Source organism: Narcine bancroftii, chromosome 2 (assembly GCF_036971445.1).
Source record: "Narcine bancroftii isolate sNarBan1 chromosome 2, sNarBan1.hap1, whole genome shotgun sequence".
NCBI lineage: Eukaryota > Metazoa > Chordata > Chondrichthyes > Torpediniformes > Narcinidae > Narcine > Narcine bancroftii.
Window position 1 is genome coordinate 158189542 of NC_091470.1, and position 27090 is coordinate 158216631.

The 27090-nt window shown below is 41.8% G+C and overlaps 1 protein-coding gene across 3 annotated transcripts in view; it reads left to right on the plus strand.

Annotated features, from left to right (window-relative positions):
• arhgef19 (Rho guanine nucleotide exchange factor (GEF) 19) overlaps positions 1-27090 on the plus strand; it is a 90159-nt gene that overhangs the window by 17501 nt on the left and 45568 nt on the right. For 2 of the 3 annotated variants that reach the window (XM_069918873.1, XM_069918872.1), the window contains one exon: positions 21929-22534. The exons of the other annotated variant lie outside the window; for it this stretch is intronic. In XM_069918873.1, coding sequence (XP_069774974.1) covers positions 21929-22534 — 606 coding nt within the window. The remainder of the gene's footprint in view (positions 1-21928; positions 22535-27090) is intronic. 3 annotated transcript variants of the gene reach the window in all.

Here is a 27090-nt window from a genome sequence, read left to right on the forward strand (position 1 = left end):
CTGGGGAGCCCATATGCTGATCTCATTATTTGTCAACAGCAGGAGAAACATGCTAGCCAAGGGATGAGAGCTGTTGGAATGTGTGCAGGAAGGGCACTGGGCCAGGAGCAGGTAAAGAATATTGATCATGTTCCACAGCCCAGGAGCAGTGAGGGTGTATGCATGAATAGCTGAGTTTCAAGTTCAAATTTTATGCTCAGTGGGAAGAATCCATGCATTATTACACTGAAACTCAAAGAGTTGAATATCCCAAAGCATAATCTCTATCTTTTTAAATTTATTTTCTTACAGCATGGTAACAGGCCCTACAAGCCTGTGCCATCCATTTACCCCAAATTAACCTACAACCAGGTACATTTTGAAGGGTGGGAGGAAACACACACAGACATGGGGAGAATGTACCAACTCTTTATAGATAGCGCCATTTTGTTCCCGCATCATTGGCATTGTAATAGCGTTGCACTCACCGGTGCCCATCTTTGTTGGTTATTGTTTCCCACTGAGGAAGGCTGCAGTCAAGATTCAATTGACCTCACTGCCATAGGACAAAGAGGGATAACTAATTCAAGTTCCCCTTCCTGATCACTGCCTGCTGGTAGTGGTAAATGCTTGCTGGAACATGTGGTTTAACCTTCTCTGCAATATTTGGATTTGTATTTTTACTCAGTTATGGGCTGTGGTCCATTCTTGGAAACCAAGAGAAAGTGGTGGTGAGCTGTTTTCTTGCATCATTGAAATTATCTGGTGAAGGTATTCATCCAGGCTTTCATGAAGGAATCACAATATCTGCAAGGATTAGTGTTGGGACCACTTCTTTTCACAGTGTATATAAATAATTTGGATTATGGAATAGATGGCTTTGTGGCTAAATTTGCAAATAATACCAAACTAGGTGGTCGGTAGATGGTGCTGAGGATACGGAGACTTGGATAGATTAGGAGAACGGACAAAGAGGTGGCAGATAAAATACAATGTTGGAAAGTTACAGACCTGCACTTTGGTCGAAGAAATAGACGAGCCGACTACTTTTGAGATGGAGAGAAAATTCAAAATTTGGAGGTGAAAAGGATCTTGGGAGTCCTCGTGCAGGATATCCTGGAGGTTGAGTTGGGAGTGAAGAATGTGAATGCAACGTTGGCATTAATTTCTCGAGCAATGGCAGACAAGAGCAGCAATGAAATGTTGTACTCGATAAAGCACTAGTGAGACCTCACTTAGAGTACTGTGTAAGATTTGGGCACATTATTTGAGAAAAGGCATGCAGGCATTGAAGAGGGTTCCGAGAAAATTTACAATGATACCAGGAACGAAAGGGTTAGCAAGTTGTTCTCAACCTTTACCTTTCCACTCACCTACCACTTTAAGTAGTCCCTATGCCATCAGTGCTCTATGATTAGTGAGGGATTTGCTTAAGGTGGTATGTGGATGGAAAGAAAAAAGTTTGAAAACCATTGTTTTAATCATACCTAATTGACTCGTTATGTGCACGGTTTCACAACTCCAAAGGAAACAGGCCAATGACAATTTTTCTCAAGCAAAATATTTCAGTAACAATTGGGTCTAGAGCAGTGATATTCAACCTTCCCTTTCTACTCAGATACCACCTTAAGTAATCCCTTGCTAATTACAGAGCACTGATGGCACAGGGAATACTTAAAGTGGTAGGTGAGTGGAAAGAAAAAGGTTGAGAACCACTGGGTTAGCATATGAGGAACATTTGTCGGCTCTTGAACTGTACTTGTTGGAATACAGTAGGTTAAGAGGGGGCCTCTTAGAGACATTTTGAATGCTGAAATGCCTGGAGTAGATGGAGCACGGTTGTTTCCAAGGGTAGGGGATTCTAGGACAAGAGGGAGCAACTTCAGGATAAAAAGGCATCCATTTAAAACAGAAATGCGGAAAAACTTCTTTAGCCAGAGGGTTCTGGATCTGTGAACTTGTTGCTATGGGAGGCTGTGGAAGCGAGGTCATTGGATGCATTTAAGGTAGAAATTGACAGGTAAGGGGAGAAGGTTGGATAGAATGGCGGAACAGACCTAAAGGGCCGATGGGCCTACTTCTGCTCCTTTATCTTATGATCTTGTGAATATACTTCCAAGTTGGGTTAGTATGTCAGAAAGAAAACATTGCACGTCTCTCCTGTTCTTCAAGGGGGAAAAGTCTGCAGGTGTAGGGGTTGCAGTTGAAGCAGCCTGGAGAATAACCTCAGTGCCCTTTGTAAGTGGTACACAGTGAACTTCTGGTGAAGGTTTAGCCTGGTGGGCAGACTGCAAATCCTGCAGGCAACTTTGGCCCAGATGACGGGAGAGCTGCACTCTTGCTTGCTGTTTGGCTGTCTGTGGAAACCTGTCCTCCAGTACTTACATGCTACGAGCCTTGCCAGTGTCTCCTAGCAACGTCCAAAGGAAGTGCTTTGGAGAACCGCAGTAGGAATAACTTTCATTTAAATGGCATCCTTAAAATTGTGGAGCATTCCAGACATTTCACAAGAATGTCATCAGGAAAATTATTGTTACCCAACAGCAGAGAGCAGGAGGCCAAGAACTTGCTTGGTCTTGGAGACATTTCAAGATACAGTAAAAGGAAAGAGATGGAGAGTGAAAGAGGTTCAGAAAAAATATTGTTGAGTTCTCAGAATGCATGGGTGATGGCAGGTCTGTCAGTGTTGGCTGAAGAAGGTTAGCAATGTACAAATGGCTGGCAAAGTAGCTGAACTGTGGAAGAGGTTAAGGAAGGGGTGAGACCATGCAAGATGTTGTTATTTTTGCCGTTAAAGCGCTGAGTGGTGCGAGTTAGGATTAGGCTGGAGTTATGAAGAAAGATGAAGCAGCAGCGAATGCAGCTCTAACATAATTGGGTAGGTTTCAAAGGACATGGGCCAAACATAGGCAGGTGGGACTAGGGTGGCATTTTGGACACGTTGGGCTGAAGGGCCTGTTTCTATGCAGTTTGCCTATCCTTCATGGCAAATTCACCTGTAGGATTTGCAGTCTGTCCATTGCTCTGAACATTCATTCTCTCCACCAGGACTGCAGGGAGTGATTGATTGGTGGCTGCAACTTTCCCAATGTGTTGGCATGTAATGTTTGATCAGGAACATGAGCAGCAGTGGCAGAGATGGGTAATGTTACAGCAGCGAAAATAGACCTCCTTCAAGTTCATTTATTATTATCTGATTGTATAGCCCAACGTGTCCAAAATGCCACCTTAGTCCCACCTGCCTATGTTTGGCCCATGTCCCTTGAAACCTACCCAATTATGTTAGAGTTGCATTCGCTGCTGCTTCATCTTTCTTCATAACTCCAGCCTAATCCTAACTCGCACCACTCAGCGCTTTAACGGCAAAAATAACAACATCTTGCATGGTCTCACCCCTTCTGTAATCTCTTCCACAACAGCATCTCTCCAGACACAATACATAATGATCAGAATCTGAATTTACTGTCATGAACATGTCACGAAATTCGTTCTTTTGCAGCAGCTCAGGAGTGCAAATGTTTATATAGACCATCTTATAAAAATAAATAAAAATGATGCAAGAAAAATGTCAAAGTAAGGCAATGTCTGTGGTTCATTGTTCATTCAGGAATCTGACGACAGCGGGGAAGAAGCTGTCCTTGTGCCACTGAGTGCTCATTTCAGGGTCATGAACCTTTTTCCTGATGGTAGCTGAGTGAAGAGGGCATGGCCTGGGCAGTGGGGGTCCTTGAGGATAGAGGCTGCTTTCTTAAGACACCGCCTCTTGTCGACGTCCTTGATGGAGTGAAGTCTGGTGCCTGTGATGTCGTAGGCCAAGTTAACAACCCTCTGGAGATTTTTCTTGTCCTACCTCTATACCAGCCAGAATGCTCTTCACGGTACACCTGTAGAAGTTTCCGAGAGTTTTCAGTAACATAATGAATCTCCTCAGGCACCTCACGATGTCTAGCCGCTGGCGAGCCTTCTTTGTGATTGCTTCGACATGGAGGCTCCAGGACAGATCCTCGGAGATGTTGACACCCAGGAATTTGACATTCTTGATCCTCTCCACCGCTGACCCCGGATGAAGACTGGGTCATGTTTCCCTGACTCCCTCCAATAGTCTCCTTGGTTCTGCTTATGTTGAGTGCAAATTGTTGTTGTGACACCACACAACCAGCTGATCTATCTACGTCCTGTTCGCTTCCTTATTGACGTCATCAGCAAATTTGTTGGTAGCATTAGAATTGTGCCTGGCCACTGTCATGGGTGTAAAGTGAGTAGAGCAGTGGGCTAAGTACACATCACATAAATAATCAAAAATAAATATATATAAATATTTGGGATGGTTTACATGGTTACAGGATAAGTTTATCAATCTCACATTCTGCGGAAAGAAACTATTCCCCAGCCTGGCAGTCCTGATTTTGATATTCCTGCACCACCTCCTTGATGGTAGTGGGTTGAAGATACTGTGTGCTCATTGGAAAGGTTCTTCAGTGACTCCTTGAGCCTTATTTAGACCCCACTCTCCGTAAGTATCATCAGCTGAGGAAGGGGAGATCCCAATGACCCTCTCAGCTGTTTTTATGATCTTCTGTATAGATTTTCAGACTGATGCTTTGCATCATACAATGATACAGCGGACAGGTCACTCTCATTGTACCCTGTAAAAGGTTGTCAAGATGGGGGTCAGTAACCTTGCCCTCCTCAGCCTCCTTAGGAAGTGTTGAGGCTGCTGCCCCTTTCCGACTAATGAGAGTCCAGGATAGGTCATCCTTTATATGCAAGACAAGGAACTTTGTGCTCTCTGCACTGTCCATGACATAACAGTTGATCTGTAGTGGACAAATGTTGACCTATATCCTGAAGTCCACAGTCATTTTCTTTGCCTCATCTACTTGTTGTTCTCGCACCATTTTACAAGCCTTTCAACCTCCTCTCTGTTATGTGATTCAACATTGTTCCTGACGAGGCCAACTAATGTTGTATCATCTGCAAATCTGATGATTCTGTTAGAACTGAATCTGGCTGTGCAGCCGTGAGTCAACAGCATGCTGAACGCACAGCCTTGAAGTTCTCAGCATGCTGGGGCTTCAGATTTTGCTGGCTATGGAATTAGCATGGTCTTGGAAGATCAGGCCATAGTCATAGAGAATGTTAAATCGTCTGAATCAAGTGATATCTGCACTCTACCATTCATGGCCCCTACACCTTAAGCACCTCCTTTTGTGCCTTTCTTTCCTTCTTTAAGACTCCTCGTCATTCTATTTGGTGGCAGGCACCTCTCTCAGTTGCTCATACCATTTAACTTGTGATGAGCCTATAGCAAATCAACATAATAAAGCCACTGGTTGGAAATAAGGGAAACCCGAGCCTGTTGGACTCCACTGCAAGATGATCTCATTTGTTGGCCTTTCTTATTGAACAACAGCGGTAATTTGTGGTGATACAGGTCGAAGGTCAGGATTTCTGCATCTTTGCCACTCATCTTCATTGAGAAATTAGTCTCACTGATCTCCAGCGTCAGGATTACAATCACAAGAGCTTGAGAACTTTAGAACAATTAGAAACCTCTCTCTGAAATTTAAAATAATGTAAGACCACTGGAAGTACTCAGATCACCCAGTGAGACAAACTGAGTTTGGACTTCACGTTGATGACCTTAATTTAGACTTATGGGCCCTTTTGGCCCATAAGTCCATGCTGCCCAATTACACTCAATTGACCTACACCCGGTATGTTTTAAAGGGTGGGAGGAAACAGGAGCACCCAGAGGAAACCCATGCAGATGTGGGGAGGACGTACAAACTCGATCACTGGTGCCATGACAGCATTGTGCTAACCGCTACACTAACCGTGCTGCCCTATGCTAACCACATGAAGAAAGATGGTTGCGATTATTACAGACCAATTATCCCTGACCCAGGAGTCCCACTGCACATCCTAGACCCAATCACGTCCAGCGACGTCAGCAATGACCTTTTCTCCATTGTAGGGTCAGTAGTGGGATGTCTGCTAATTATCACACAGAGTTCAATCCCATTTGCAACTCTCAAGCAAAGGCCATGTTTACGTACAGCAAAACCTGTATATGATTGAAGAATGCCCATATCAAAGATGAAAGGAATTTGCCTGTAACCATTTAATGCAAGACTTGGACCACTTTAACTGGCCATGGAAAGGAGTAGCCACAGAGTATTTTGTATGCAGGAAACACAGTCCACAGTGGGATACCAATTAACTAGCCTTCTTTACACTGTATGGTGTTAAATATACTACTCATGATGCATGCCTTGTTGATGTTGAAAAAGTTTTGGGATGTCCGAAGCCATGATATTTGTGTATCCAACTGAGGTATTGGTCAGCAGTGCCCCTCACCCCCAGGATGTTCAGAGTGGGGCTCTCAGTACTTTTAATGAAATAAGTGGCACAGTTAGTGTTGTTGTTGCGCAATGCCGTTACAGCACTAGCGATCCGGGTTCGCATCTGGTGCTATCTGTAAGGAGTCTGTATGTTCTCCCTGTGTCTGTGGGTTTCCTCCGGGAGCTCCATTTTCCTCCCACTCTTCAAATATGTACTGGGAGTTGCATGTCAATTGGGCGGCAAATGATTTTGGAATGAGTGAGGGTTAGGCCCTAAAAAAAAATGTCCGTGGTATTCCAGCCAGCAGTACAGGCCATGTCTAACCATATACTTGCTGTCTATTGGCCTGACCTGCTCAAATTTTGAGACATTTGAAGTTTGGAAGGACCTTTTGTTTGTGAAATTACCTCATTAAGGAATGAAATGTGAAATCAGAATGACAGTGGGTCATTATTAGGGTTGGAATTTACTCACAGATACCATGAGTTTTTTGCTCATGCCCATAATATTTAATTGTGTAGTTTAAACTATCTCAAGTGGGCTGACTCAGTGGGAGACGTTGCAGGCTCAGATAAAGACTGACACAATGACTAAAATGGGAAGTATAAACATGAGAGGGCAGTCTGTGTGATAGTTGTGTGCACACATATATTCTTTTACTCTATGTACATGCTATCTCTTCCCATGACTTTTATCCTCTCTTTCTCAATTCTTACATGAATGTACCATTGACTAATCAAAGATTTAGGTTCAAATTATCCAGGAGACGCTCCTGGCTCCAGTCATTATCAATGCAAATAGTTCACCCAAGCTACATATTAAATGGAACATGCCTGTACACCTTTTAGATTTTGCTTGTGAGTTTCCAAAGCAACTCAGAGACAACAGGACTGGGTTTAATTCAAGCAGGGTATAGACTGAAATTGTTTGTTCCTTGTCGGTAACTGCGAGAGCTTGACTTGGAATGAGAACAGGATCATTTAAAATTCCCCCAGAAAGGTATGTGCTTGTTTAAATTTCTCCATTGGTGAATAGCTGTTGTCAATAAAGGGAAGGGAAGTGATCACTGTGGGAGTGGCCAGTGCAAGAGCGGGATTTTGAGGTTTTGGTGAGCAGAGGCCAAGGTAAGGACAACCCTGTTGAGGAACAAAAGGATTCAGCAAGCAAGCACAGGTAAGGAAAGGTTTTTCCAACTCTCTTTTTCCAATTTCTTAGACAACGGGAATGACAGCCAGGGCAGGGACATGCTCCTCTTGCAGAATGTGGATAGTCAGGGAAGCCTACAATATCTCTAACAATGTCATCTGTGAGAAGTGTATACAATGTAATTCCTTACAAACTGTGTTAGGAATTGAAGTCGGAGATTGATGAATTCTGGATCATTCCCTCAGCCTCACAGGGATTCAACCATACCTAGGAGACAGGAGTAAGGAAGATGCTTAACCCCCAAGAGAGGGAACGGGAGCAAGCAGGATACTTCTGTGGTTGTTTCCCTCAATAACACGGACATTGTTGAGTAGGATGACCTACTGGGGACAAGACATAGTGGTCAGGTCTCTGGCCTTGTGGCTCAGACAGGGAGGGAGGAGAGGAGGTGAGTTGTTGTAATAGTGAGGGGAGCCGATAAGAGGTTCTGTGGAAAGGATTGAGAATCCTGGGTTCAAGAGTCCGGGATATATCTCAGACTGAGTTCATTGCATTCTCAAGAGTGAGGATAAGCAGCCAAATTTGGTCCATGTAGAAACCAATGATGTGTGAGGAAAGGGTGATGACACCCAGCAAAGAGAGCTCAGGGAGTTGGGGGTCAGTTTGAAGAATAGGACCTCCTGGGGTTGATTTTTCTTTTTGTAAATTTTATTTTTCATTTGCATCAATACAAGTACAGTATTTATCCATATCAGAGAGAACAATTAAAAAAAACAACGCAAAAAGAATATATATTTTCTCCCCCTACCCTCTCCCCTCCCTCCCAAAAAAGTAGGAAAGATAGAAGGAAAGAAAGCCTGCCTGATAATCATATATCCTCTTGATTAGTTAAATTTCAAATTTAAAAAATAATCTTGAACCTTGAATTAATAACTAAGGTGAGTTGGAGCGGGAGTGGCGGACGCTGTAGATGAAGTGGTAGCAATAGAATCCATACAAGGTTTCCAGATCTTATCAAATTTTTCTGGTTGATTCCGTAAATTATACGTTATTTTCTCTAATGGTCTACAATTTAGTAATTCCGTTTGCCATTTATTCCACCCCACATTATTGTGTAATTTCCACGTTACGGCTATACGTTTCTTTGCGATTGCTACCCTTAAAAACTTCTTCTGATAAATATCTAACTTCAAAATAAAAATATCTCCTAATAAAAATATGTTGGGAACTTTCAAAACTTGCATCCTTAATAACTCATCCCACTGAAATATTTCTATCTTCCCATAATTTTTCTACTTTTTCACATTGTGAAACTGCACGTTAAAAAGTTCCTACTTCTTTATTACATCTAAAACATTGATCAGAACAATTTAAATTAATTCCATATAATTTATATGGAGTATAATATAATTGGTGTGTAAAAAAAAATTAAATTGTACCGTTTGGTATCTAACATTAATTGTATAAGTTAAACTTTCATAACATAATTTTGACCAGGACTTCTGGGGTTGTGATCTGAGGATTGCTACCCGTGTTAGTGAGGTTAGAAATAAGAGGATAATGCAGCTTATCACAAGCCTAAAAAGATGGTGCTTTAGGCTTTAGGTTTCTGGATCATTGGGCTCTCTTCCAGGGAAGGTGGGCCCTGTTCCAATGGGACTGAAGGAGGACTGATAACATTGCGGGAAGGTTTCCTTGTGCTATTCCAGGGTTGGGGGGGGGGGGGAGTTGAAATTAGGAGGATGGGAAACAGTGTTCCAGAGTAGATAGTGGAATTTGTTATGTAGTGTTTAATTGCTTTATACATATAATAATTTTAACAAACAATCACATTTAATAATAAGGGATGAAATTAAAATTTGTCATATTATGCATTTAATTTAATTTAATTTTATATATTTTATTTTACCTAGCTTTATTAATAACTTGTATATGGATTATTGTGTAGAACTCAATATAAAATATTTTTAAAAAATAGTGGAGTAGAGGAGGAAAAATGTGATGCTAAAACTATATGTAAAGATAGAAATCAAAGGGATGTGCATGGTGGAAATAATGTTCTCAGGTGTATCTATTTCAATGCAAGTAGGAAAAGCAGACGAGCTTCGAGCATGGATTGGCATTATGCAGTGGAATTATGACATTAATGTCTTTTAGACTACAATGTCAGGACCATAATTATTGCTCGCGCGGTCGTTCAAACTGGATGCCTTTTTATACTACAAATACCTGAATGCAACAGTCCCGGTGGTTGGACGTGCATTAGAGTGGATGACCGACAACAAATTTTTTCCGGTTCGATTGACACTGCAGGCTTTCTCCAAAAAGTTGTAGGGCTCCTGCAGGATAAATCGCGGTGCAGTAATTGACTCAAAATTCTTGCATGTTCCTTTTTAGACTGACCATGTAGCGGCAAAATTCCTTGATTGTGCCTGCAGTCTAAAAACCCGTATTAGGGAGTCTTGGTTGCAGGAGGGGAAGGACTAGTTGCTCAATATTCTGCTTTCCATTGTTTCAGATACAATAAATTGGGAGGGATGATTGGAGGAGAAGTGCATTGATCGTCAGGGAATATATCACAGATGTGCTCAGACTAGAGGGCTCGTCTATGAGGCTATATGAATGGAGCTGAGGAATGGAAAAGGTGTGACAACATTAATAGGGTTGCATTTTAGACCAACAGGGTTGTGTTGTAGTCACAAAATTGGAGGAGCAAATCTGCAGGGAGATAGCGGACAGCTGCAGGAAACAAAGTTGTGATGGTAGGTTATTTCAACTTTTCACATATTGACTGGGAATCTCATTCTTTGAAAGAGGTGCATGACTCAGAGTTTGTCAAATGTTTTCAAGAAAGTTTTCTAAATCAATATATTGAGGTGCCAAATAGAGAGAATGCAATGCTAGATTGCCTATTAGAAAAAGAGACAGGACAGGTGGCAGAAATATGTGTATGGGAACACTTTGGGTCCAGTGATCATAATGCCATTAGTTTTAAGATAACTATGGAGAAGGATAGGTCTGGTCCTTGCGTTGAGAAAGGTCAATTTTGAGGAAATGAAAAAAAATCTAGAAAGTGTGGATTGGGCTAGGTTGTTTTATGGCAAGGATGTGCTTGATAAGCGGAAGGCCTTCAAAGGTTAAAATTTTGAGAGTATACTTAGTATGTCCCTGTCAGGATTAAAGGCTACAGGCATAAGGAACCTTGGTTTTCAAGGGACATTGAGGATCTGGTTAAGAAGAGAGTGGAACAAATTAAGTACTTGAGGAATACAAAAACTGTAGTAGAAAAAAAAACCAAGGGAAACCATGAGGGCTAAAAGAAGACCTGAGGTTTCTTTGGCCATCTAGGTGAAAGGATAGTCAGGGACATAATTGGTCCTCTTGTAAGATCAGAGTGGCTGGCTATATATGGGCCCAGAAGAGAAGGGGGAGATCTTAATTTTTTTTTTTGCATCTGCATTTACTCAGGAAACTGGCACAGAGTTTAGGGAAGTAAGGCAAACCAGCAATGAGGTCATGTAACATTTACAGATTAAAGAGTAGGTGGAGCTTGCTGTCTTAAAGCAAATAAAGATGGATAAGTCCCCAGGGCCTGACAAGGTATTCCCTTGGACATTGAAGGAGGCTCGTGTAGGAATTTTAGGAGTTCTGGCAGAAATATTAAAAATGTCCTTAGCCTGGGGTATGGTGCCAGAGAATTGGAGGGCTTCTCGTATTGTTTTTTAAAAAAAAGGCTCCAAAAATAACTCAAGAAATTATAGACTGGTGAGCCTGATGTCAGTAGTAGGTAAGTTATTGGAAGGTATGAGAAGGCATCGGATATGCATATTTGGATAGTCAGGGACTAATTCAAGATAGTCAACATGGCTTTTATGTTTAACAAATCTTGTGGAGTTTTTCGAGGAGGTTACTAGGAAAGTTGATAAACGAAAGGTTGTGGATGTTGTCTACTTTAGTAAAGCCTTTGACAAGGTACCACATGAGAGGTTAGACAGGAAGGTTATTCAGTATTCATGGTGAGGTAGTAAACTGGATGTAATACTGCATTATGGGAGAAGCCAAACATAGGTAATGGTGTGCCTCAGGGATAGGTGCTGGGATCATTGCTGTTTCTCATCATTATCAATGATCTAGATAATAATGTGGTAAATTTGATCAGTAAGTTTGTAGATGGCACAAAGATTGGAGGTGTTGTGGACAGTGAGGAAGGTTCTCAAAGCTTGCAGAGGGGTCTGGACCAAGTGGAAAAAAATGGGCAGATGGAATTGAATGCAGACAAGTGTGAGGTGTTGCAGTTTGGATGGAAAAACCAAGGTAGGACATGCATGGTAAATGGTAGGGCACTGAGAGGTGCAGTAGAACAAAGGGATCTAGGAATACAGATACATAACTCCCTGAAAGTGGCATCACAGGTGGATAGTGTTGTAAGGAGGGCTTCTGGCACATTGGCCTCTGTAACTGGAAGTATTGAGTATATGAGTTTGGATGTAAAGTTGTATAAGACAATGGTGAGGCCAAATTTGGAGTATTGTGTGCAATTTTGATCTCCTAACTACAGGAAAGATATCAATAAAACTGAAAGAGTGCAGAGAAGATTTACTAGGATGTTGCCCGGACTTCAGGAGTTGAGTTACAGGGAAGGGTTAGGCAGTTTAGGACTTTATTCCCTGGAGCGTAGAAGAATGAAGGGAGATTTGATAGAGGTATTTAAAATTAGGAGGGGTGTAGATAGAGTAAATACAAATAAGCTTTTCCCACTGAGGGTTGGTGAGATACAAACCAGAGAACGTGGGTTAAGGGTGAAAGAGGAAAGGTTTTAGGGGAACTTTAGGAGGAACTTCACACAGAGAGTGGTGGGAGATTGGAATGAGCTGCTAGCTGAAGTGGTAAATGTGGGCTCAATTTTGATATTTAATCAAAATTGGACACACGCATGGGTGGGAGGGGTATGAAGGGATATGGACTGGGTACAGGTCAGAGAGACAAGGCAGAATAACAATTCGGCACAGACTATGATGGGCCTGTTTTCTGTGCTGTAATATTCTACTAAAATACAAAACTTATCCACTTATTGCTCTGACCTTGCATGCCTGTTTCTATCCACAAGTCTTGTGGTTTGTGAATTAAACTTGAAGATGATAACAGGGGGGAAAAGATTGCTATGTGTTCAGTGGGTTGGATCAGTGGGACCAAAAGATATAAATCAGGAAGGATAATGGATCACTTGATTGAAGGGAGTGGTGCATTGCCCTTAGCTACAGCCCAACAAAAAGTGCAAGGGCAGGGTAAAATCCCTGCTCTGTGCTTCTGGGGAAAGTCCCAAGCATGGGATCACTGACTTGAGAAAAGCATTACTTTATCACTGAACATTTTTGAAGTCTTCTGCAATTGGTAGGAACTGCAAAAGCTAGAATAAGACAGATCTCCAAAATCTGCCATTAGTTTGATTTTAATTTATTGCTGAAGTGCCATCTTGATCGAAAACAACAATTGAATTTGTATTTACATGTTGTTTGTGAAATGATCCAGTGGAATTGCTGCCTGGGGTTCAGCCCTGTCCTCTGGTGCTTTCTGGGTGCTGGCTGCATACTCTGGGACACTCCTCTGGTTTCTTCCCGCATTCCCCCAAAAACACATGGGTTAATTGACTTCTTGTAAGTTGCCCCTAGTGTATAGGTGAGAGGTGAGGAAGTTGATGGGGATATGGGAAGAATAAAGTGGAAATGATGCAGGACCAATGTGTTTAATGGTCAGTGGGGACTCCATGAGAGAAAGAGACCAGTTTGCACGATGCATGATTCTAGGGTTATTGAGGAAAGGGAAGCCCACCTGAGCTGCTTGGCCTTGATGCTGTGATTCGCCAATGCCTTGGCAGGTGGAAGAACTGTGGGAGGAGGGAGGGTCCAGATCCTCTGGGTGGGCAGACAGAAGATCAAAGCTGATTTTACACATCCCTGTCACACTTGCAAAATCAGTAACACAGGACAACACAAGTTTTTAAAAGGTTTGCTTCCTGAAAACAAATTGGAGATTTGGACTCAAAGGTGATTTCTGATTTGCTGAATCACGTAGGAAGTTGGAGAAACGTTAAATTATATTTTATTGAACTTACCATATTTAATCGCATAATGATGCTGACACATTGTGTTAGTTCAACTGACCTAAAAATGTTTTGCCGCTGATTTTCATTTGTACTCAGCATCTGATGCCTCTTGTGTCAGGGTCCAACAATAGTCGGCCAGCACTGATGGATTCCAGTTGTCCTGGTACCGCTTTTCCAAGGTCACAATGTCCTCGTGAAACCTTTCACCCATGTTCATCACTGGCTGCACCAAGGGAAGAAGTCCAAGTGTGAAATGCAGAAAGTGAATTTTCAATGACATGTTACATTTTATGGTTTTGTACACTTGACAGGAAAAATAGGTTCTATCTACAAATCGGTACGTGATAGGAAAGTTTTAAGGCAATTTTCAGCATCCTAAATACAACCAAGAGTTCAGGAAGCAAAATCGCACTTAACATCTTGAGCTAAATTTGTGAGTGTTGATGTCTTCTTTCCTTGAAGCAACTTACTGGGGGTTATTCTTAAATGTTTTAAACCACATGAGCTGATTGAGGCAGAGTTCACCATTTCAGTCCTGATTCAAATGGTGGAGGAGACTCGATGGGCTGAATGGCCTCATTCTGCCCCTATCTCTTCTGTCGAAAGAGGGTGTGATGTGTGCAAATCAGCACGTTCCTCCAAACAGCCAGTTGACGTCGGTCATGTGGAGTCCGCTGGTATTTTGCTGATCAGATGGAACATCTCCCTCGCGTCACTTCACCCGCCTGCCCGACTCTCCCTCCCGCTCCCCTGCAGAGGATCGAAGGCGGGGGCGACCCGAGTCGTTTTTATTTTGTTGCAACTGAGAAAAAAAAACCTGAGAAGTGGGCCAAAAGTACGGCCAATAAAGGCTGGCGAAACCGCCCAGGAAAGGGGACTTTGTGGATCAGTGCCACTTGCCCGGGGAGTAGCACCACGCCCGGTCAAGTCGCGACAGGCAGCGGCGTGACGCGCACCGACAAGCCTGCTCTCGGCAGGGCGCGACTGGGACACGTGGGGCCGGCGGGGGGCGGACGCTTCTCACCCCTGCCTTGAGCTGATGGGGGGAATGCGAGGGGAACTAAAACGGATGGTGTGTGCTGGCTGGTTCATTCACCTATTTTGCATCCATTTGCAGTCAACAACATGAATTAACTCCACCTTGGTGACTGCCAATTGAATGGCTATAATAAAGGAGAACATGTAATTTTTAACTCACTGTTTTAAAATTTTCACCATTTGCTTCCAGGTTCCACATACAGCCCCTCAAAGTTTGGGTCAAGTGAAACATTTTTGGTTCAAGGTGGTAAAGTGATCTGACCATCTCTCCCTGATGCTGCCTGACCTGCTGAGTTCCTGTCTAAAGAGGCAATTTCTGCTTCTCCAACTAAAGGTGCCGCTGACCCCCCCCCCCCACCCCCCACCCGCCATGGGCTTTTACACTCCCAGTAGAATTCCACCCAGCTGAACACTCTCCAGGTGCGGATGCGCACATGGTTACTGGATTTAACTGTGGTTCGTCCTCGTGACCCCTCAGCTGGGTCACCCACGTGAACAGTGAAGGCGCCTAACTCCACCTCACAGTCGTCTTCTGTGAACCTACATCGGCCTCTTAAGTTTGCTCCACACGAGGAGTTCGTACACTCTGGTCCTCGACGTGCTGGAATTTAGAAGAACAAGAGGAGATCTCTTGAAAGTTCTTTTCGGACTTGGCAAGGTGGATGTAGGAGTGATGATTCGCTCAGCTGGGATGTGGAGAAGTCACATTTGAATTGATTTTTTTTATTGTTGAATGGAGTCGGGTGGCACAGTATTACTGAGGAGGAAGTAGCAAGACTGAGAATCACAAAAAATCAGTTGGTAAAGGCAGCAAAAGCTGCTAGGTCATGCAAAACCATTTCCATCAAGAGCCGGTCCTTTTTGTTACCTCTAGACTTGACCACCCACCTTCAGTGCTTTCTTCTTCAGCTTCCCTCTTTCCATTCTGCATAGACTTGAGCCCAACATCCTGATTCACATTGTTCGATTTGCATGTTTTCTAAGTCATTGCACCTCACTATCCCTGCATTCCCCATCAGCTCTACAACTTTTCAAGAAAAGCACCAAATTAAAAAGGCAATTCTTCCACATCTGGCTGGACCAAGTCTTTTGGTGTTCTTTGCCATAATAACCCAAGATCATCCAAGGTTAAAAGATAAATCCCCATCTTCTCTTTGTTGCTGCGAGATGTAATTTACAGTATGCTGAACTTATATAGTCACTCTCCACCCATGACCACTCTGGCCTTGCACACCAGTGATCCATCTCCAACCTAACTTTTCCCTCTAAATTTTTCAAACATGTTACCAAGACCTAAATTTCACCCCATTGTACTAGTACCTCCATATTTCCTCACTACTTTCAGGATTTTGGTCTATATTTCTAAAAGATCTTTGTCAAAGTCACAAATAATAACTGGTGTGGTAACAATTCTGCTTTATCCTTCTTCAGCAGTGTGTGGCACCTGACCTTTGACCACCCTTGATGAATGCTTGTCCCATGTTCTCCAGTTGCTAGGACCTCCCTATTTTGCTTCTATTCTGATGTATCCTCTCATAGCCAGCAAACGACCATTACACAGCTGCCCAAACCTGCATTGTGACCTCTAGGATCCATGATTGATCCCCCTTTTGTTTTCAACTACATTTAGTCCCTTGGTGACACCATGCAAAACCACAATGTAAGGTTCCATGCATAAACTGATGACACCCAACTCTTCATTGTGTGCTTCTCCAGTATCTTACATTTATTCCACCACTTATCTACCATCCTGTATTAGAATTTACTCCAATTAATTACACTGGACAATGAAGATTTTGCCATTTTTTTGATAGAACATTTTTGTGATTTCCTGGCATATTTTAGTATATTGCCCACAAAGCAAGCTGTTTTGGTCAGTCCAAGCATGCATGGGCATACACTCAGTGCAGGTGCTATGTTGTCTTAGGCCTGGGAATGCTTGGAAGGCTTGTAAAGATGTTGTTGAGAATTTTTTTGGCAACTACAGAGCTCCAAACTATACCCAGCTGATTGGCAACATACTTCATGCACACAAAACCATGAAGTGGAACACGTCATTGAAAGTTTATTTTCTGCATTTGCACTTGGACTTCTTCCCTGCTGATCTTGGTGCTGTCAGTGATGAACGAACATGGTGAAGGGTTTCACCAGGACATTGTGACCATGGAAAAGCAGTATCAGAACAACTGGGATCCATCAATACTGGCTGACTATTGTTGGACACTGACACAAAAGGCAACAAATGCTGAGTACAAATGAAAATCAGCGGCAATTTTTCTTAGGTCAGTTGAACTAACGCAATGTGTCAGCACCATTATGTGATTAAACGTGCTACATTCGGGGGGCGTGGCAAGATGGCGTAAGGAACAGACGTGCCTTCCAGTCCTCTCCTGACTCTAACTTATTGTTTTGTCTTTAAGTGCCCGTTAAAACTTTTTTAAAAAAGTTTATAAATAGTATGAGATGTTGAATTAATACCTAAAGGTACATTTGTTAAAAAAAAGTAAAAGGAAACATCAACAGATTGTTAAAAAATTATATTTTCTGAAATTATCTGAGCCTGCTTGTTTACAAAAAGCCACGACTCAGCATGAAATGGATCCAGGAAAACAAGCGAAGAATTCGGCCTTGGAGCTCCGCTCTGAATCCGTAAGTCTTTCTGAAGGTCATTTTCAGCTGCCTTTAGAACAAAGGGCTGGCCGGATGCCAGTATTTCAAACAACGTCTACTGAGACTTTGACTGCTGAATTAGCTGGGGCGCCACCAGTTGGAGAGTTAAAGAGTTGTTATTTGACTGCTATACCACCAGTTATATCAGCTCTTCCAGATACTGATGTAACGAAGCTTTTAAAGGAGGTTTGGATCAAAGATAACCCTGATCATCAACCTCCTGATACTCCTGGGGGGGTCTGTGGCAGGGGCTCTTACACGGAGTCAAACTGCAAGAAAAGCTACTAAATTAAAAGAAGGGATAGAAGATCCTCTGATTCCACAAGAACAGCAGAATCCCACCATGTCTGGATCTACTGATGTTGATATACTTTTCAAGAGTCTTGAACATAAGATATTTTCTTCAATGATGCATTTAGGTGATTCTATGAATAATCTTACTTCTAAGATTAATGCATTGGTGGATGTCAATACTCAACAGATGGCTGATTATGGAGCTTTTAAAGTCGAAACTATTGAAAGACTTGAGATGTGTGATCAAGGATTATCTGATGTACAAGATCAATTGCAAGATGTGAATAAAACAATTGAAATGTTACAGATTCAGAATAAAAATTTAGCAAAAAAGGTTGATTATTTGGAGAACCAATCCAGACGGAATAATGTGAAAATTGTCGGCTTGCCAGAAGGCTTAGAAGGGCCAGATCCAAGAAAATTTTTCACTGAATGGATTCCACAAGTGTTGGGACAAGATAAGTTTTCTGAAGGTTTAATAATGGAACGGGCTCATAGAGCTTTGAGAAGGAGACCTTTTTCAGGACAGAATCCAAGACCTGTTCTGATTCGCTCTTTAAATTACTGTGATAGAGAGACTATTTTACGTATGGCTATTAGAAATGCACAGCAAAACAAATCTCCTTTGATGGTTCAGAGTAATCGTGTTTTCTTCTATCCAGATTTGAGTCAGGAAATTATGTTTCAATGACGTGAATTTAATTCTGTGAAAGAATTATTGTGGAAAAAAGGATATAAGGCAACATTTAGATACCCTGCGGTACTGAAGATTTTTCAGGATGGATATCATCCAAAGTTCTTTGATAATCCTAAAGAAGCTATGGATTTTGCTCAGTCTTTACCAATTACGCAATTCCAGGAACGACGTAGTCCTCCACGGTCTCCAAAGAGGGCAGAGCTGCAAGAAGGGAATTTGATTTTTGGAAGAAATGGAAGAAACGGTGGTCGCAATGGCAAAGGAAACTCATTTAATAGATAAGGAACATTTGAAACTCAAACGTGAATGGGTTGGGCACGTTTTTTATTCTTCGTTTAATTCTAAGGCAAAAGGTGTGGCAATTTTGGTACATAAGAATTTACCATTTTAGTTACAGAGTGAAGAGAAAAATGGTGGAAGATTATTAAAATTAAATTGTACAATCTTTAATGAGGCATGGACTTTGCTTGATGTTTATGCTCCTAATGTTGAGGATACAGCTTTTGTTGTGGATATGTCTTTATTACTTGGACAATCGAACTCTAATGTGATGTTGGGGGAGATTTGAATGTGGTGTTGGAGCCTTTATTGGATAAGTACTCAAGAGTAATTAAGAAGTCTAAGATGGCAATCCAAGTGATTAATATGATGGCAGATTTGAATTTAATTGATATTTGGCGAAGAGTTAATCCTACAGAGAAAGATTTTTCTTTTTATTCCTCGCGACATAATTCTTTTTCTAGAATTGATTATTTTTTAATATCAGCACATTTGCAGGATAGGGTTACATCTGTGGAGTATAAGGCTAGATTGGTTTCGGATCATTCATTATTATTATTAGAATATTTGAGTTCACAAGATGTTCAGAAAGCTTCAAGATGGAGATTTAATACTATGCTATTACGACGCAAATTTAATTCTGTGAAAGAACGGTTGTGGGAAAAAAAGACATAGGGCAACATTCAGGTATTCTGCGGTACTGAAGATTTTTTAGGATGGAAATTAGCCAAAATTCTTTGACAATCCTAAAGAGGTTATGGACTTTGCTTAGTCTCTACCAATCAGGCAGTTTCAGGAACGATGTAGTCCTTCAAGGTCTCCAAAGAGAGTAGAGATGTAAGGTGGTATCCAGATTTTTAAAAGAAATGGAAGCAATGGTGATCGAAGTAGTAACGTTGATTTAAAAAAATAAATCTTTTATCTTTTTGTTGAAAAGAGTTTAAATAGTTTAAATAATGATGATAGTTTAATGAAATGGGAGTTGGGAGAGGGAACTGGGTGGGCACTAGTTTCCAGAAGTCATCAGCTACCTGTGAGTTATCTCACACCCAATATTTTGGGGGAGTTACTGCTTTGGGCGGTTTAAACAGGAGGAGGTAGTTGTGACCTCCGACCTGTTTTTTTTTCTTTTTAATTTTTGGATTAAGAAGTGAAGGGTTTTTTTTATTTTTTTTAAAAATAAATAATTTTTTTTTAAACTCTTTTTGTTTTGATTGTAATTGAGAGGGAATTAGGAGGTTTTTTTTCTCTCCTTTTTTTTTCTTTTTTTTGGGGGGTTTTTTTTTTCTCTTTTTTCTTTCTTTTTTAAGAGGATGATGTCACAGAAGATAATAAGTCAAAAATTGAGGATGTTGAATTAGATGAAGAGGAAGATGAGGGGAAAGGTGATAAGAAGAAGAAGAAAATTAAGTACAAATACATTGAGGGAGAAGAGTTTAATAAAATTAAGTTAATTTTGATAGAGAATTTTGAAGATGAAGAATATGGAGAATTTTATAAGAGTTTGAACTTTTTTTCTTTTTTTATATAAGGGGAGGGGAAGGGAATAAAAAGTTTATCTGATTGTTTTTCTAAGGGATGTTTTTGTTCTCTCGATGAATTATAAAGGAAACTTGGTATTAATGGAAATTCTGTATTTATGTATTATTAATTATGATTTTTTGTATAACAGATATGTGGTTGATATTTGAATTTAGTTTTAAAGTGGATTTCATTTGTTAAATACATGAATTATGTTTGATTTAAATATATGTTTAAGGGTATTATTTTAGTATTGATTTTTTTTGTTGTTAGTAATTTTTTTTGTTGTTAAGTTTTATCCTTTTTTTCGTAAGTGGGGTTTTTTCTATTTTATTTACAACATTGTTAATTAATTCTTCACTCTTTATTTTGGGGGGAGGGTTGGATTAATTTTAAATTAGATGATTAATGTTGTGTTATAATTATTGGGGGGGTTAATTTGTGTAGTTTAATGATGTAGTATTCTAATTTTTATTATCTTATTTTTTATTATTTCTTTAAATGTAATTTTTATTTTATTCATGTCATAAAATTTTAAATAAAGTTTAAAAAAAACGTGCTACATTCAATAAAAGTTCATTTAAAGTTTCTCCAGCTTCCAATGTGATGCAGAAAATCCACAGGTTTCAGCATCCATCTCTGTCGCTCTGCCACTGGCTTTATCCCTCCCCTTGCCTGCTGTCTAAGGCTGATGCTTGCCAATCCACCTGACCCTGGTTTCACTTTTGGGTCCTGTACCCTCTCCATTGATCATTTCTGCTGCCAGATCACCCATTTCCTCAGTTAATTTACTGCTGAAATCATCAATCAATTCCATTGTTCTCCAGATCTGAGCCTATCCAGCACTTCTATTTTAATCAAAATCATCTACTGCGACATGATGTTAGATTTTATTTGATAACTTACCACAAAGTTCCTGTGGACGTGTTACTAAGTTAAAGGTAGATATTATTGAGTAGATGGAATGGAACAGTGACTTTCCCCCCCCCCCCCCCACCCCCAACAGCATGTGTGTTTATCCTGTTGTTGGAATGAGTACCAGAGGGTTAAATGTGATGGTTGGCTGTGGGAATTTCTGATTCATTTATTGGAGAGAAGCATCACCAAACAGTTAAAACAAAACTGTTGCTGTGCAATCCTTCATGACATTGCTAGAGATCCACTGCCTGCAAACAGTGATACAGAGCGCTGTCCTGTTCCGATGTGTGCACTTGGATTACTTGTTTTTCTGTTCTCCGGCATGACTTTTATCAGTGCCATTGGATTTCTGTGTTGGAGGTCATTCCTGATGGAGTTGAACCAGCTGCTGTATCTCTGCACTGTGATCCATTCATTCAAATGCATTTTCTTATGGGGTCCATGGGCAGTGTTGAGGAATGGTGTTACTATGGTGTGGAATTTTTTTTTAAAACAACTTAGCTCCGTATGAACCTAAGCCACCCAATTAACCAACCAACCCTGTAATGTTTTGGAAGGTGGGAATAAACTGGAACACCCAGAGAAAACCCACGCTGGGTTACAGGGAGGACATACAGTGCCGGATCCAAACCCAGGTCACCGGCAGCAAAATCATGTTGTGCTAACCACTGTACTAATTGTGCTGCCTTAATGGGTGGGGGGGTGTGCAGGGGAATAATTTTTGTCTTTTACACCACTGACTCTCAGAAGCTGAGCTACATTGCCATAAGTATGTCCCTTAGTTACTGTCAGCTGTTTGGGCAGAGTCAGTCTTGGGTATCTCATCCTCCATGGAGGACAATTGAATGAAGGTCACAGTAAGTATCTCCTATTGGGTTGGTGATGTGGGCCTGACTTTCCGTTGGTTCTGAATGGATTTTCTCATTGACACCTTGCAGAGATGCATATTTCCAATGGGGAGGAGATGGAAACCCTCAAGGACAATCTGATGGATCGACCCTGTCTAAAGAATCACATCGCCATTTGCCAAGAGGAGAATGTCTCCTTTGATGTGCCAGCAGAACTGAGGTTGAACGGGAACTGGCAAAGCAACCTCAACATGCCAGGCGGTGAGGAGGAGAAAGAGAAAGAGCTGGAACCAAAGGCCCAGAGAAACCTCGGAGCCTGTCACTGCAGGCAGCAAGGACTGAGAGCCAAATCAGATCTTAAGAGGCAGTCGGGCTTGTTACTTAGTAACTGCGGGACCCAGGCAGATGCTCAGCCCCGACTCAGTGGGGGTCAAGGTGCTGCCGAGAGCTGGCCACTGGCCGACGTGAGCCAGGGTAACGTCGGTGTCACGTCGACTCCAGCAAGCTGCTCTCTGTCTGGCCGCCAGATTGTGGGCAAGGCTGACAGCTGGCCACACCAACGCCTGCCCGTGGACAGCAGCTTCCACGCTGTGTCCAAGAGTGACTTCTCACTCAACACATTGCTGGCTGAGAGGGATGAAGTGAGCTTCAGACAGAGGAGACCTTCGCGGGACTCGGACCAAGATAAAACTGCAAGTAAATGACCCCCTGTTTCTCTTCTTTCTTTTTTTCTTGTTACTCCCATCACCATCTTTTCAAAAAGCTGCAGGAAAGGCCCACATGCCCTTTGTCTGTGCTCACTATAGGGCTGAGATGTAGGAAAGACCACATAAAGCCTGGAATCCAAGTGATCCTGGGGTACTGTGCGCTGTTCTGGCCTCTTTACTTGAGAAAAGATTTACTGGCTTTGGAGGTGGTGCAGATGAGGTTCTCCAGGTTGACGCCAGAAATGAAGGGGTTATCTGTCCTCATAAAATTGAGTAGCCTGGGACTGTACTCATTTGAGTTTAGAAGGATGAGAGGAGAGACCTAAAATTATGAAAGGAATAGATAAGAGGTTGTTTCCACCGGCAGGTGAGTCTAGAACTAGGAGACATGGCCTTAAGATTCAGGGGAGTAGATTTAAGTCAGAGATAAGGAGGATCTCCTTCTCCCATCTGTGGAATTCTCTGACCAAGGATACTGCCATGTTGAAGATAGGAGATGAACAGTTATGAGGAACAGGAGGATGTGAGCCAGAGCAGCCTCCACGGACCAGGTGACCTCTTCCTGCTCCTCTTTGTTTAGTCCTTATGACCCACTCCTTTCTGTCTCTGAAGGTTCTCCTCATGCTAGAAATCAAAACATATAATACAGAGGCTGGAAATGTGCAATAAAAATGGAAAGCGCAGGAGATGCTCAGCAGATCTGTGGTGCGGTTAGACCCGGGTTCGAATCTGGCACTGCCTGAAAGGAGTTTGCATGTTCTCCCCATCTACATGGGTTTTCTCCGGGTGCTCCTGATTCCTCCCACCATTCAAACTTGGGTGATTACGGGTAATTAAGGCAGCACGAGCTCATGGGTCAGAAGGGCCTGTTACTGTGCTGCATGTTTACATTTTTTAAAAATTAAAAATAAAAAAATGTTCATGCTTTAGGTCAAAGATCCTTATTCAAGAACTGGGAGAGACAGAAAATATGTTTGTTTAAATTGTAGAAAGGATGAGGGAGAGATGGTGGTACACAGGGAATATGAGACACCGTAAGGCCAAGTTGTCATGGTGACGCTGTTGAAGAAGCCATCTGGTTGATGAGGGTATTTGGAGAGCGGGAAAGCAAATCGCCAAGGGACATTTAAAAGCTGTGAAATGCAGGCAAGAGTGACAGGAAATGCCCAGCATATCAGGCAGTATCAGCAGGGAGGGATGGGAATTATACTTGCCTGGATAATGGGCAAAATAGGAATTTTTACTGTAACTCTGTATGTGACTCTAAATTCATTATTATAAAAAGACCACCTCCAGTGGAACTGGCCAATAAAGTACAGAGAAAGAGAGTAACCTAGTGGTAGAATTTGTTATTGAGTCTAGGTGGCTGCAGTTGGCCTGTTTATCCTAGTGGTTAGTGCAATGTTGTTACAGCGCCAGCGAACGTTATTGGGGTTCAAATCTTGCACTGCCTGTTAGGAGTTTGTAAATTCTCACCATGTCCACGTGGGTTTTCTCCTGGGGCTCCAGCTTCCGCCCACACTGGAAAGCGTTCGGGGTTTGGGTGTAATTGGGGTGCATGGGTTCATGGGCCATGAGGGCCTGTTACCGTGCTGTATGTCTGTATGACCAGGTGGAAGAAATGTTGTTTCTCAATGTTACATTGAGCCTCGTGGTACCTGTGCATTTCTTTGGCTATAGTGTAACCATTTCTTTGGCTATAGTCCCCCGTCCCCCCGTCTCCCAGGTCTCTGCTCAAAGTTTATGGGCCCTCGTCCTTGTGAAGCAGTCAAATTTTGGTTTCTTCCGTATTTCTCTCCTAACCACTACATAACAAATATTTATGTCATGTGGGGTGAAAATAAAACACAGCTTTCACTTAAGTGCACTGTTGCCCCCCCCCCCCGCCCCCGAAGGGGTTGGGGGGTGGTGGGCGTGTAGATCCCCTGTTGAGAATGGCTGCTCTAGTTTCTTGCAGCCTTGCATGGAACCATTCCCCTTACCACGCAGTGACGCATCCTGACGGGATATTTTCTATGGTACATCTGTAAAAGATGTTGAAGGATGCAGGTGGCATTCCAAAATTCTTCATGCTCCTGAGGCATTAGAGGTGCTGGTGCACTTCCTCAGCAGGCATGTCAATGTGGGTACACCAGGACAGGTCGTTGAAGATGTTTAATCTCGGAATTTAAAGCTCTCCGCTTTTCTCTGTTACTGGTAGCTACTCATTCACCGACCAATGCTCAAAGATATCCATCGCCAAAACCCCTTCTTTTAAATGCTCTGTAAAACCTAGCTCTTTGGCTAGGGTTTGGCCAACTGGCCCAATATTTCTTCATAGACCATAACATCATTCTTTTTGTTCTGTGATATTTTACCTTGAGATGCCATTGAAAGTTGCTGTTGTCAGGATAGAGTCAATGGCAAGAATGGTAATTATTGCTACTGATCATAACAAGTACAGGAGCCCCATATCTAATACCACCGCATAAAGCAGTTGGCCCCCACCACTTTCCTTCTCATTTACTTATTAATTTTGTGGTAATTTCTCAGGATCTCGGAATTGCTAGCAATCCAACCCATCCTAACCTCCCTTTTAGTCACCCATCCCACAGATGTTTACCTTTCCTAATTTAATTATATTGGGAACATCCACTGGAATTCCTCTCGTACCTGAAAATAACTCCAAGCAAAATTTGGCCACTTGCTCACGGTGAACAGGGGAAGTGGGCGTTAGCCTTGTATTTGGGCCTGCATCCCTCCTATCTGAATATAAGGAGCCAACCCGTTGCTAATCTCCAATCCTTTCTTCCCAGAACCACATGGAACCAGTGCTGTTGGAAGAAGTTGTCCTTTATTAGCTGTTCCTGTGGTTGGTGTTTATCAGTATTGGATCTTTTATCCTTGCAACTAAATCTGAAGGCCTGACGGAAAGATTGTGAGGATTTTGCTGACAAACCATGGAACAGGATGTGTCATACTGTCAGAACCTTGAATGGCCACAGGGTTTCAGTTGATGAGTGCATGGATGCATCCCCCGAGTCTCAGGGAAGGTTGGTTCACTGCAGTTGGCTTCCTCAACAGGGGCCTGTCTCCTAAAATTGCCAAGTGTGCAAGTTTTATCAGACTATGGCATCCTTTGATTTTGCTGTGACATTCCCACTACTGACAGATATGAAAAAGTCCACTTGGACAAAGAACCTACCATGTGTGGAGTCTGTTATAGAGGGAGATCCAGCCAATTACATTCATGTCCCAAGGCTTATTGTTCAAAGGCTCCAACTATTTAATTCCTTCCACATTCTTACCACAGCTTCTCTTCAACTTACAATGAGGTTGTGTTCCATTGTAAGTAAAAAAAAATCTTAAGTCGAAAAAGAATATTGCACCTATCTTTTTTTATAATGAAATGTTCAATTCCTTTATTCCACACTGAAAAAAAAACGTTAATGTACACAGCTGAAAGCACACTGGGCATGAAGAATGTTTGAAGAATTGAACTAAAATTAATTGCTGGGTCATCAAATTCACTCTCATATGCGCCTATCGCAAGTGCGGGAACAGATCAGAATTCGACCCATTGTAACTTGAAAAAAATCGTAAGTTGGACCATCGTAAGTAGGGGAGCCCCTGGAGAGATATTAATTAAACAATCTAATATCCTCAGGAAAATTTGCATAAATATTTTTATGATTTCCTATAGGTAGCAAACAAAACTGAAAATTAATTTACCTTTATATCTCCATGATATCAGACTGGCTCAAGAAGCAGTTACCCTCTGCCCAACTCTTTAACCATATATAACCATATAACCGTTTACAGCATGGAAACAGGCCATGTCGGCCCTTCAAGTCCACGCCAGTTCACTTGAACAACTCCACTAGCTTCCCCCTCCTGCTCTCCGCCCATAACCCTCCAACTCCTCACATCCCTGTACACAACCAACCTTCTCTTAAATGACAGAAGGGACCCTGCCGCAACTATCTCTTTTGGAAGATCATTCCATTCTGCCACCACTCTCTGAGTGAAAAAGCATCCTTTAATATTTCACCTAAAGTTTTGCCCCTATACCCTTAACTTATGCCCTCTTGTTCCAACCTCCCCTGCCCTCAGGGGATCTGGAATTGTTTTAAATAAATAGTCCAAGTGATTAAAACTGAACCATATTCTACATTGTCTTATGATTAAAATTAATATTTGGAAATATAGATAAAGGAAACCAAGGAAACACACATTAAAAAGTTTATGGGGTGTCTTGTACCGTGAAATTTAGCCTAAAAGTTAGATATGGGCCTTTCTGGAATGACTTTGGGAAACTCTTATATGCAAAGTTTGGAATAGCCAAACCCATGGAAAATTAATTGTTCATTTAAAAATTAGGATTAATAAATTTGTTATAAAAAGTATACAAAAATGAGTCACAGGCCAGACTAAACCTCAGCCTTAAGCCAAATGACTTACATATGTTTAATGTATGTATTTAAACAAAGAATGAGAGTATACTTAAAGGTATATTCCAGAGATTAAAAACTATAGGACGATTGGTTTGCCCCATTTGCAAGAGCA